The sequence below is a fragment of the Anolis sagrei genome, chromosome 4 (assembly GCF_037176765.1).
Source record: "Anolis sagrei isolate rAnoSag1 chromosome 4, rAnoSag1.mat, whole genome shotgun sequence".
NCBI lineage: Eukaryota > Metazoa > Chordata > Lepidosauria > Squamata > Dactyloidae > Anolis > Anolis sagrei.
The window spans coordinates 17,102,585-17,116,245 of NC_090024.1; the positions used below are offsets into that span (position 1 = coordinate 17,102,585).

The 13,661-nt window shown below is 38.1% G+C and overlaps 1 protein-coding gene across 5 annotated transcripts in view; it reads left to right on the top strand.

Moving 5' to 3' along the window:
• The window catches only part of ASAP1 (ArfGAP with SH3 domain, ankyrin repeat and PH domain 1), a 178,994-nt gene that overhangs the window by 107,796 nt on the left and 57,537 nt on the right, over positions 1-13,661 (top strand). For all 5 annotated transcript variants that reach the window (XM_060775871.2, XM_060775877.2, XM_067467283.1 and 2 more), the window contains 2 exons: positions 2,803-2,889; positions 11,900-12,000. In XM_060775871.2, the coding sequence (XP_060631854.2) occupies positions 2,803-2,889; positions 11,900-12,000 (188 nt within the window). The remainder of the gene's footprint in view (positions 1-2,802; positions 2,890-11,899; positions 12,001-13,661) is intronic.

Here is a 13,661-nt window from a genome sequence, read left to right on the forward strand (position 1 = left end):
CTTACTTTCTATGGCTGGATCTGCACTACCCTTTATCCCAGGATTGGATACCAGATTATCTGATTTGAACTGAATTATATGAGTCTACGCTGCCAGATAATCTGGGATCAGATCCTGGGGTATAGAGCAGTGTAGATCCAGCCTATCTCTTCTGTACCGCCAAAACAAAACTTTTCTTTCCCTCACATTCTCTCTCGCCCTTTTCCATCTTTGTTCTGTACTTCATTATTCAGAAATTGTTCCTTGTGTGGGCAGAAGATGTCCTTCCCTGATACAGAGAATAAATACAGACTGTTTTTTTCTGTTTGGAAGAAAGACATAAGGTTATATAGTATTTGAACTGACTTAGATTTTCTATGTAAATTCTTTAAAAAGAGCCTCTCATCTTCAGCCCACCTTAAGAAACAAAATTTCTTCCTGGTTGTTGTAGGTTTTTTCAGGCTATATGGCCATGTTCTAGAGGCATTTTCTCCTGACGTTTCGCCTGCATCTATGGCAAGCATCCTCAGAGGTAGTGAGGTGAGAATGCTTGCCATAGATGCAGGCGAAATGTCAGGAGAAAATGCCTCTAGAACATGGCCACATAGCCTGAAAAAACCTACAACAACCCAGTGATTCTGGCCATGAAAGCCTTCGACAAGATTTCTTCCTTTAGTCTTTGCTACTATTGTGGCAGATCAGCCAGTAACTAAAGTTTCCTGCCTCCTGGCAGGGGGTTGGACTGGATGGCCCATGAGGGTGCTTCCAACAATATGATTCTGTGCTTTCTTTATTAATCCAATAATTTTAAAGTTCTTGAAAGAATTGGTCATTATCCCCTTGTCTCACCAACAATCACTCCATGGTCACTCCCTCTAACACTTTCACAATTAATAGGCTTTCTCCTTGAGCCTCTAGCTGGCAATAACAAATTATTGTCTCATAATCTTATAATGTTGTATCTCTATTTGCTATTATATCTGCAGAAATGTGGGCAAACACATGGCTCTGCCATGACAAGCCCTTTCTCACATTTCATTGTGACAAAGCTGTCGTATGCCCTGATGTTACTTTTCTATCAAAAAGTAGTGTCCTATTTTCATCTCACTCAAGACGTGTTACCGTTCACCCTCAGAGATTTTTTTAAATTTTCAAAATGGTAAGGAGGTGTTTGGCTCATAATTCTCCTCCCATGCATCCTAGATAGAGGCTCTCGAGTTTTTAAATTGTTGATGAAAGGTGGTGTTCATCATCCTGGCGAATTCATGCTTTTATGGTTGAGTCTATTATTATTATTTGATACACAACAAGATTGGTACACAGCAAACAAGATCACTATGCTGGCTTTTGTATTCGATCACACGTCGGACACTTCCCAAGTGTCTAGGACTGTGTGATGTATCAGCCAATAATGCGTGCCAATCCAAGTAGGGTGACCTTTTGCAGTTGATAGATGGTAATTTTGTCAGCGCTTATTGTTTTAAGCACTACATCCAGCGTGCCACTCACCACTGGGTCCACCTTTACTGGCTTGTGCCAGAGTCTTTGCAGTTCTGTCTTTAAATCCTAATATTGTAAAAGCTTTTCCTGTTGCTTCTCATCATCATCATCATTGTTGTTATTATTATGATGTTTATTTACATCCCACTTTTCCCTCCATATGGAGACCCAAAGTGGCCCACAACTAAACTCATTGCAATATAACTTCAGATATACAAATATACAATTATTAAACCAGTATTAAACATGATTAAAAGCATATAAAATCACAGCAGCTCCTGACAATCTTCTTTAAAAGCCTGCCTGAATAAAAGGTTTTAACTTGCCGTCCAAAGGACAGCAGGGAGGGGGCCATTCTGGGAAGGAATTTGCAGAATCGAAGGACACCCACCAAGGAAGGTCCGCTCTCTTGTTCCCACCAACTGAGTTTGAGATTGGGGTGGGACTGAGAGAAGGACCCCTACTGAAGATCTCAGGGCCTGGGCAGGTTCATACAAAGGGATGTGGTTGGCTAAATATCCTGGACCCAAACTGTCTGGGGCTTTAAAGGTCATAACCAGCACTTTCCCTTGTGGATGAACAAATTTCCCATTGCAGCCTACTTTGAACATCTATGTGAAAGGGATAAAGCAATGATCCTCTCTCTGTAGAATCCCCAAAAACGGTGTCAGAAAACAGTTCCAATATCCAACAGATAATTATTGTGGAGTCTATAGGAAACAAGAATGCTCTTATTACAGTATCTCCTCGCATCTTCTTTTCAAGTAGATTTAGCCCTTTTGCTAATGCTAGAGAAAGCAATGTATGGAGCCAGTATCCAATTTCCTTGAGATTCACCCCTCTGACTTCAAATATCTCAACTTTCCTCTGCTGCCCTCTCAGAACTGGGACTGGAAATGAAGTCATAGCACTTCCTGTTAAGATTTCACAAAGGCTGTAACAAAATCGAAGTATTTGGGAGTAATAAGGAGTTGTGTATTAGAAAAGGCTTTCTGCCAGCTTTGGATGAAATACATCAGAAAAACATTCACATGTCCCTTCTACACTGCCATATCATCCAGATTAACAAAGTAAATAATCCATTTTATCTGCTTTGAACTGGATTATATAAATCTACACTGCCATATAATCCAGTTCAAAGCAGATAATCTGGATTTTATATGGCAGTGTAGAAAGGGCCATGGTTGTTTTAAAATACTTGAGTAGAAAAAAGTCATCCAGTTTAAATATATTTAAATGTATTGATTAAAATAAAATAAAAACATGAGTTGGACTTTTGAAGGCCAAATCAATTGGGATTTTTATTTTATTTTTTTGCTTTAGATAAAGCAGACACAAGATGAAGAAAAGAAACAGCTTACTGCACTTAGAGACTTGATAAAATCTTCATTGCAGCTTGACCAGAAGGAGGTAAGAATCCCAGGCAAAATACATATAACAATTATGAACTAAAATAATAGACCAGTTATATTTGTTTTAAAAGTATTGTTCATATTGAGTATCCTTTATCCAAAATGCTTGGGACCAGAAGTATTTTAGATTATAGATTATTTTATAAGTATAATGAGATATCTTGGAGACAGGCGCTAAGTCTAAACATGAAATTCATTTGTTTTATACACACCTCATACACATAGCTTGATTGTAATTTTTTACAATATTTTTAAATAATTTTGTGCTTGTAGTAAAAATTTGTGCAGATTGAATAGTTGGAAAGCAAAAGTCTCATTATCTTAGCCACTCATGGTCATTTTCAGATTTTGGAATATTTTGGATTTCCAGATAAGGGATGCTCAATCTGTATATACATTTAAGAATGTAATGTGTATACTCAAATACAGTTTGACTATTACAGTAGGTTTTTACTGTAAGTGTTTGTGGTTTAAAACTGCTCTTTTTTAGATCTTGGGGGGAGGGAGGGTATAGCCATGTCCATCTCGGAAGTAGGCTGCTCCTTGTGCACCTCCTGGTGGCAGGTAGGGGATCACACCTGATATGGATCCCCAAAAACCTGTCAACTCAGTGGTTACAGTTCTTGGACTGGGGAGAGGCTCATTGATTTACAAGTGAGTTGATCAATGCCTAGGTCCAAAACCATGTGTGTACCTAGTTGTGGTCAATTCAAAATTGTGGGTGTGGTATCTTATTGAGCAGAGCCCCTGAGCATAGAAATTTGTATGCCCCTGAGCATACAAATAGCAACAGTTGAGCAAGAAAAAAGTGGCAGAGTTTGTCAGTAGTGAAGAGGTGAAGGTGCTAAGGTATATGTGACCAAGCATTTAGATGCCTGAGCGCAAGGGAACTAACGTGAGTTTCCATAGTAGCAGATTGAGTACACAAGAGGCAGAATGAGCATATTTTGAGTTATATTGCAAGAAAGAGAAATCATGTTGAAGGGGATGTGATCCAAAAACAAAACAAAACAAAAACCCAGAAACATTGTTTAGTTACAATCACTTCGCAGTTCATAGGACAATTGCCCGCTTGGAATCCATCCACTAATGCACAGAGGATGTGTTGGTGATAATGATGAGACTTGAGTTGTTTTTAGAAATTCTGGCCCTTGTGTGGTACATTATGTATTTTCAAAAATAGAACTTAAAGCTGACAGTAGTCAGGTCATGCCTCTTTGAGACCCCAAATCGTTTAATGAAAATAAAAATAGCAAACAAGAGAAATAAGGTGGGGAAACTGAAGCTAAGTGTTAGATGCATAAATTCAAATTTTAAGAAATTCCCTTTGTATTCAAGAGAGCCCAGCAATTGAACTTGTTGCCGCTGATCCATAATAATCACACCACTCACCCCGTTATATAATATGTGTTTTCTTGATCTTCAGTTGGCATACAAAAACATGTAGTCAATCTTGAATGCCTTGTTCATGCAGCTGAACAGCACCACTGGAGTGGACACTGTTTAAACGATGTCGCAGTTGCTTCATTGATTCTGAAACTCAGGAAGGTAATGACAATAAGAAATCTTTGGACCTGAAACCTATAGGGAGATGTACAGCAAAGAATAGATCGCAAGACATGAGTGGCATAATAGATAAATCCCGTGAGAGTGACAAGTCAACACAATGTGTGTTGGAGCCTACACTAAAATTAGGAAGGACATCTAAGAACACAAAGGAGGCAGTGCCTTTGGATACACCCAAGAGAATGTTAAAGACTAGAACTAGTTGCTGAGGAAACATGTAGCTATGTTATGGAGTTATAGTAAAGCTTTAAGCAGGCAACAAAGCATAACACAAGAAAGTAAGGCTTGAGTCCCACTTATTTCCCTCCACCTTGTGATCCAAACTTAAACTTTCTAGCCTGTGCATGCTGAGAGGAGGGGGCACACATTTACAGCCTTTGTTTCAATACCTGATGGGACTTTCAGGGCCAAAAAGATTGACCACTCTGGTGCTTGCTGGTTAAATCATATAAGGCTGCAGCCACTTTGAACAATTTTAGTCTTTTATCAGAGGTGACTCGATGGGAACATCTGCCTCCTTAAGTAAATGAATTGATGTAACTGTCTGCTTTTTAAGCCTGATAATAGCATTGTCTGAGACCCTGATATAAAAAGAGATCACGAGGCCAAGATATGCTTTGTCTTTGATTCTTGGTAGACATCTGACTTGCCTTATGTAAAAGGCACAGTTTAGAAACATGCAAAAGCTATTTTTGGCTCTAAAAAACAAGGAAACATTCTAATTAGAATTGAAGCAGATGGTTTGCTTAATAAACCATAAAAATTGTACCTAAGTGAAAAACTAACAAATGTCTACCTTTTCTCATTAATTTTTATTTAAATATTTTGTACAGTCTTTCTAATCCAACACATGCCTCTTAAGAGTTCGTGATAATTTCAGAATAAAAGATGACATTTTGTGAAAATATGCATTTGTTTTCCATTGTAGGCACCTTGCATCTTCTGTAACAGAATTAACAAAATAGTAGAACATCAAAATTTTATGTATTGCTTTTTGTCTGTAAACCAGGAAAGGGGGGATCATATAGATCTCCAGATGTTGAATCACAGTTCTCAGTATCCCCCCACCATTCTTTGTGTTGGGTAGTGCTCCTGGAGCCCATAGTCCAACAGCGTATGGTGGTGGACTGAATAACTATCAATGCTGATGCATATTAATACTCATGTTAAGAGTGGGGTACTTTAGTACCCCACACTCAAATTTTGTTGCAGAATTCATGCAGAACTAAACCTATAAGTTTATGTATACGTTACAGAAAAAAAATTCCAGCTTTCGATTATCTATCATTAACAGGTTTTATTTTCTTTGTTTTGATTTTACTATAGACAACAACTGTGTCAACATATTTATTGCAGTTTTTGATTAAAGGGTGTAGCAATGTTTCTCAAACTTCAGCTACTAGAAATCCCAGCCAGCTTGCCAGCTGTTAGGAATTCTGGGAGCTGAGATCCAAAACACCTAGAGGAGCAGAGTATGAGGAATACTGGTGCAGTGATTCTCAACCGGGTGTTTTGGCCTTCAACTCTTGAGAAATCCTAACAGCTGGTAAACCGGCTGGGATTTCTGGGAGTTGTAGGCCAAAACACCCGTGGACCCACAGGTTGAGAACCACTGCTCTGATGTAAGGTATTGGGATTAAAATTGTCCTATGCTGTTTAGGCACGAATGGAGGGTGAAAGGGAGAAACATGTCAAGAGGAAGGCGCGTTAAGCCAACCCTAGAAACCACTTTACTGTGGAAGAACATGTGGGTCAAGAATATGTATCCACCGCCAAGACAGTACACTTGGAAGACCATCGTACTTGAATAGTGAGGGATCGCCTAAATAAGCTGTTTTGTGGTTGACATGTGATACAAGAAACCTGTTGAGGGTGCTTTATGAGGAAACAACCTCTTTTCCTGCTTAAATTTGGAAGTCCAATAAATGCACACTTGCTTGGGTCCTGTCAAGAAAGATCAAATGGACAATTTCAAGCAGTGCTGGAAGAATCTCGGCACAGTTCAACATAGAGTATCCAGTGACATCATTCAGGAATGTCCAGGAACAACAAAGCAAGCAAATGAAGAAATAGTGCTAGAAACATTTGAGTCTTCTTCATGGTGGGCACTCTTTACCACATGGTCTGTGAAGCAAGATTCATATATTCAGGACTTGAAATGAGAGAAATGCTGTGATGAAATAAGAACCTTCCCACCACTGTTACTTCTGTGGTAAGACAGAGGAGGAGAAAACTAGCAGATGGTTGGAAATTTGCTTGCAAGGACTATTGAAGCATTGAAGTGACATGTTCTGGTTGTCTGCAGAGTGGATGAAACAAAGAATGGTTCTTCATTATGGGAAATTTCCCATAATGCTTCTGTTTTGTTTTTTGGGGTAGAAAATTATACCACAATGTCATTGTAGCTAGTTTTTTTTGGCAAATAAATTCAAATGGCTATTTTCCTCCTGAGTTGATGTCTCTTTCTTAATTTTGGGAGACGCAAAACAAAAATGTTTTCTTCTAAGTTGGAAATAACAATGATCATAGTTTTTAATAGAAGCTACTATAATTGTATGGTTCCTATATTAATGATGAATATATTCCAATACCCCTGTGGATATCTGAAAGCACAGATAATAGTTAACCTTATTATCTGGATGTAAAGCTTACTATAGAATTACACTGGAGTTGCCAGAGAGGCCCACAAACACTTTTTGCCAGAAAGAGTATTTTTTGGAGCATGGTAAATGAAACCATGCATATAGAGTTTGTAGATCATGGGGATGAGCTATATAAGGGAGAGAGAAAATTTAATTGCAGATATGAATGTGTTACTGGCTACTCAGAATGGTTTGCCTCATGTGAAAATGATTTTTTTTTTAGCCTGGATGTTTGAGTGTTGTTGAATATTGATTAATCCTACATCCACAAACAGTCATATGGGCAAGATGTGTTTTTTATCCCTGGAATGCATCAGAAAATATTGTGGATCTCTCTCAGGACAAGACTTTTTTAAAATTTATATGGATGAGTGTTAAAACATTTTTGATGAAGCTTAATTATCATATTTTAATATGGATAAAGTAAAGTAAGCTTTCATTGAATGTAGTAATTACTTAATTTTTAAATGACTCTACCTTACTATAATGGTAAAATTGCATCCATCTGTAAGACAACGGATTATACTGACTGTGATGTTGCTACGACTGATAGTGTCTTCCTCATCAGACAAGATTTTGCATAGGTCCCAGGCTAAATATGCTCTATTATGTGTTGGGGGGATCTACTAGGCATTTGCTGTTGTAGAAGATGGCACTGGAGGAAGATTTATTAGAGACAGCTTCAGTACAAATTTATCTCAAGCTTATTTAGACATCTCTTTGTTCTTGAAGATGTTGTTTGTTTAGATGTGTTCTCCAACAACTTCAGAGGCATAAGCCCCTCATAAAAAAGAAATTAATAGTTATGAAACCAGAATGTGCCAGTTTGTTTTGTTTACTTTTTGAGCTTTTAAGTGAGAGACACTTTCTTACTGAACCTTTTCAGCTGATGAAGTACCTTAGCTATATTTTTTCAAGGGGCTCCCTTTGAGCCTCCCCAAAAGTTAAAGTTGCCCTGCTGACATCTAAATGGGGGTATGACCTCCCCAATATGTTTTTCAAGGTGCCACTATAGAAAACATGCACTTCCAAATGTCTAAAAATCATAAAATTGCTTAGGAATATACTGTTCTATGTATACAGTACTTCATTTGGGTGTGTCCCTTTTGAAGAGACTGTTACCATCCTTTTGGAAGAACATATGCCCAGTTGGTTCAAGCTATTACTCGTATCTTATTGAAAGGCTTCTTCAGTGTATTTCTGTGGTAGATAAATGATCAACATATAATAACATATGCATTATTTTTGTTTCCAGTTGTTGGAGGAAAAGTCCGTTAGCAATCATATTATTCACAATGAAATGGAACAGGAATGCGACCAGTTAGCACCCATGCCTAAAGATCTATTCTGATATTAACCCTTTAGAAAGACATTATGTCAAAAAAATTGAAACCTTTTTTTGAAATTCAGTTGAATGGTACCATTTCCAAACCGAAACAAGAAAAACTGTTCTCTATTCCTGCTTAGCATTTTATATCTATGTAAATCTATTGCCCGCTGCTCCCTGTGGCTTGAGACAGGATACGACTTTGTTAAAAAAAAAGATATAAAATATGACTAAAACACATGCAGCACAATATACAGAATCATAGAATCGTAGAGTTGGAAGAGACCTTGTGGACCATCCAGTCCAACCCCCTACCAAGAAGCAGGAAAATTACATTCAAAGCACCCCCAACAGATGCCCATCCACCCTCTGTTTAAAAGCCTCCAAAGAAGAAGCCTCCACCACATTTTGGTTCAGAGAATTCCACTGCTGAACAGCTCTCACAGTCAGGAAGTTCTTCCTCATGTTCAGGTGCAATCTCCTTTCCTGTAGTTTGAAGCCATTGTTCCGCATCCTATTCTCCAGGGCAGCAAGAAAAAAAGTTTGCTCCCTCCTCTCCTCACATCTTTATACATGGCCCTCATCATGTCTCCTCTCAGCCTTCTCTTCTGCAGGTTAAACATGTCCAACTCTTGAAGCTGCTCCTCATAGGGCTTGTTATCCAAGACCCTTGATCATTTTAGTTGCCGCCCTCTGGACACATTCCAGCTTGTCAACATCTCCCTTAAATTATGGTGCCCAGAATTGGACACAGTATTTCAGAGTTAAAATACAAGTTACAGTTTCTTCACATTATTGTTCTCAGTCTTTTGAATCCTCCTTATGTCATTAACATTGCAAAATAGGAGAATCAAAACTGTCATAAGTATTTATTTTTTGGACTGAGTGGTTTTAACAATTAGTTTTAGTGTTGATATGTTTTTAACTTTTTAATTTTTAATGTATGTGTTTATTTTATTGTATGTATGTTATGCGGCATCGAATTGTTGCCTACTTGTAAGTCCGCTCTGAGTCTCCTTTGGGATGAGAAGGGTGGAGTAAATATAATAAATAAATAAGTAATATTTATTAAATGAGTGTTTATTTTAGTCATTGGATACAATTATAATATGAACTTACTAAGAAAGCAGCCCTCGGTGCCGCAGTGAGTTAAACCACTGAGCTGCTGAACTTGATGACCGAAAGGTTGCTGGTTTTACTTCGAGGAGTGGGGTGAGCTCCCATTTTAGCCCCAGCTTCTGCCAACCTAGAAGTTTGAAAACATGCAAATGTGAGTAGATCAATAGGTACCCTTCTAGTGGGAAGTTACCACTCCAGTGGGAAGGTTCCGGCGCTCCAAGCAGTCTTGCTGGCCACATGACCTTGGAGGTGTCTACGGACAACGCTTGCTCTTTGACTTAGAAATGGAGATGAGCACCAACCCCCAGAATTGGACATGACTGGACTTAATGTCAGGGGAAACCCTTTACCTTTACCTAAGAAAGAATGTACAGCAGATAGCAACATTATGCTGTTGGTTGTGTGAATGCTAGCAGAATAAATGCAACCAACAGACAACTAGTTTAATGAAACAATGGATTATGATACAGCTTATGCAAGGACTTTGACAAACAGAAAAAATAGTTTTCGCATGTACACTGGGATAGCAGTTCTTTTTTCGCAAGAGGTAGGATCTCTAACCTTAAGAAATGACTACAATTAATCCCTTGTTATGGTATCCCACACAGTTAGTCAAAAGTCAAAGCTGTTCTTTTGTGTTACATCATGATAATGGCTTTGGCTTTTTTTACTTGTGGAGGAGTTGGCTGACTAAGAATTCCTGAGTTGTGTTGTTTTCTCATATTTTCAACCTGTACATGTGGATTGACAAGTTTCTATATTGTGTATGGTAATCTGAAGACCTGCAGATTACCAAAAGGTATAGGTGATTATTGCCATACTGAATGATTAAGAGGTGTTGCTGTGTGAATTATCACTTTAACATGAAAGGAAAATCCACAGAGCAAAGGCGGAAGATCTGGAGCTCAGAGGAAGGTGAACATTTGGAAATACCACTAGAGTATATTGTGTTGTTGTTGTTATTTATTTGTTTGTTTATTTATTTATATCTCGCTTTTCTCCCATGGGTGGGACTCAAAGTGGTGAACAAATGGTTAAACAGAAGTTTCATAATACAAAAGCACAACAACATACTCTGTAGTCCATTATCTCTTCCTGATTTATGTGCGTGTGTTTTTGCTTGTTTGTTCGTTTTGGCTTGTTTTGCTGTGTGTTAGACTAAGTACCTTCTGAGTATAAACCCTTCTGTTTTCTCTTTCTCCATTTTTTATTTATTTACTTCTTTGTATGAAACACTGGATCCCTTCTGACAAAATCTAACCTGGTGTTACTCAGTTTGCAGAAACCTTTAAATGTTTGTCTGCACCCATGAGGACAATTCAAAGGGTCAGAAAACCTGCTCAGAAGCTGAGTTTTGTGAAGCAGGTTCTGGTTGTGTTGGTTCATTTCAGGTTTTTTTTTTACCAGAATTATAGAAAACATCATGATTGATTGGGACTCAAAATTGTGGGAGTGGAATTAAAAATGCATTAGTCATTTAACCCTGCCTGAATTACAAATGTTTAATGTCTAGGAAGGATTATAGGTGAAATATTTGGAAATAATTTTGGGTCTACAACTCATGGCAGTGTTATCAGAAATGATAGTGCTATGAAATGGCTATTCTTTCCTGTTCTTCTGATTCCCCACCACCACCTAACATCCTTTCCATCGGGAATTGAGAAGCATTTTGTCACCTCAGAAGCTTTAGTTTGAGTCAGCCATACATTCTTGTTTCGTACTGCTTCTGTCCATGCCTTTCCTGCAGTCTGTGAATTATTAAAGTGACTATAAAATGCATTTGGCAATTAATACTGTCTTAAAATGTTCTGCTTTTTTCTTCCTATGTTGCCTTTGCCTTTCCTGATCGAAGTCTAGGAGAGTAAGTCATTGTTTAAATGAATCATTCTTTTCATAGTGAATTCACAGATCTTTCTGTTGCTGCATTTTTTTATCAGGTTGTTTGTAGGTGTACAGTATTGCCATGTACATGTGTCTGTGCATATGTGCGCACATGAATAAACTGAATTCCATTCCACTGCTTTAAAACCATGAACTAAATCAAATAGTATAACATGGTAAAGCTAGTTAAATAATTGTATGCTGTAAATGAAGGCCAGTCTGTTCATGTATCTTACTTGCTTCCATTAATAATTTCCTGACATCTGAATTTTATTTTGTACTAAACGTTCTGTAATTTTTAATTCAAAGCTTTCATCACCTTGTGGAAATCTGTCATAATCATTTACATAGTAAAAAAAATCAAATAATTTCCAAGGCATCAGGCAAGATCTTGCATTTTTTTCATTGAGAGTGTGTAAATGAAGAACTTAATAAATTAAGTTTATTTAAAAACTTAATTTCCTTTTCTATAGGATTCCCAGAGCAAGCAAGGAGGATATAGCATGCACCAGCTTCAGGGAAATAAGGAATATGGCAGTGAGAAAAAGGGATATATCCTAAAGAAGAGTGATGGGTATGTACCAGGATCATAAGACTGGGTTAGGAGAACCAGTTAGTACTATAAAAATGTGGGCATTCTTGGGTCCAGAAAATCCTGCTAGACCAGAGGAAGTGTTTTACATTTCATTTAAGATAAACATAACTTAAGTGGGATTCAGTTAAAATGTATGAAAGCATTTCATAAATCTTGGTTCGACTTGAAAGTCAGATGACTCTAGAGAACAACAGTAGCAGACAGATGTTTCAGGATCTTTATATAGCACTTTAAACATTGTATAAAATTTAGTATGTGGATTAATGTAAACTATGTTTAATTATGCTAAATTATGGCTCAATTGCAATATGTGTGAAAAAAATCTTGGAGTCCTCGTAGACAATAAGTTAAACATGAGCCAACAATGTCATGTGGCAGCTTTAAAAACCAATGGGATTTTGGCCTGCATAAATCATAGAATCAAAGAGTTGGAAGAGACCTCATGGGCCATCCAGTCCAACCCCATTCTGCCAAGAAGCAGGAATATTGTATTCAAAGCACCCCTGACAGATGGCCATCCAGCCTCTGTTTAAAAGTTTCCAAAGAAGGAGCCTCCGCCACACTCCGGGGCAGAGAGTTCCACTGCTGAACAGCTCTCACAGTCAGAAAGTTCTTCCTATATGTTCAGATGGAATCTCCTCTCTTGTAGTTTGAAGTCATTGTTCCACATCCTAGTATCCTGGGAAGCAGAAAACAAGCTTGCTCCCTCCTCCCTGTGACTTCCTCTCATATATTTATGCATGGCTATCATATCTCCTCTCAGCCTTTTCTTTTTCAGGCTAAACATGCCCAGCTCTTTAAGCTACTCCTCATAGGGCTTGTTCTCCAGACCCTTGATCATTTTTGTCGCCCTCCTCTGGACACATAGTGCCTAGATCCAGAGAAATCATACTACCCCTCTAGTCTGCCTTGGTCAGATCACACTGGAATCACACTGTGTCCAATTCTGGGCACCACAGTTTAAGGGAAATGTTGACAGACTGGAATGTGAGAGCTGTTCAGCAGTGGAACTCTCTGCCCTGGGGTGTGGTGGAGGCTTTGAAACAGAAGCTAGATGGCCATTTGTCAGGGGTGCTTTGAATGTGATTTTCCTGCTTCTTGGCAGGGGGTTGGACTGGATGGCCCACGAGGTCTCTTCCAAATCTATGATTTTACAATATAGAATATAGATGCTGAGGAGGCAAATGTAGAGCCAAGCAGTAATATTCCCATCATTCATTAAAATCACCCTTTATGGACTCTAATAGGCCTTCACTCACACACAAACACACAAAATAGTGAGCCAAATATAATAAAATATAAGCAGGTTAGTTTCTTCATTTCTTGTGCTTTCCAGATAGTTATTTGTTTACATCTGTCACATTAAGACTGGCATCCAGCAATTGATTATTTTGTGAAAACTTTCACTGAAGTTAATGTGCTTCATGTGGGATTGTAGCTCACATGAAACACATGATAGGACTTAGTGGAAATAAAATTAGACACAGTACCATTAAATAAATAGCATGTTGAATTTGGGAGAAAGGTGGGGTATAAATAAAGTTACTAAAGAACACATAGCATTCATAGCTTCATGGCCTGTATTCTATGAAGCTAAATCACATGGTTGATCACAGAACAACCAAGAAGAAAAATTCATG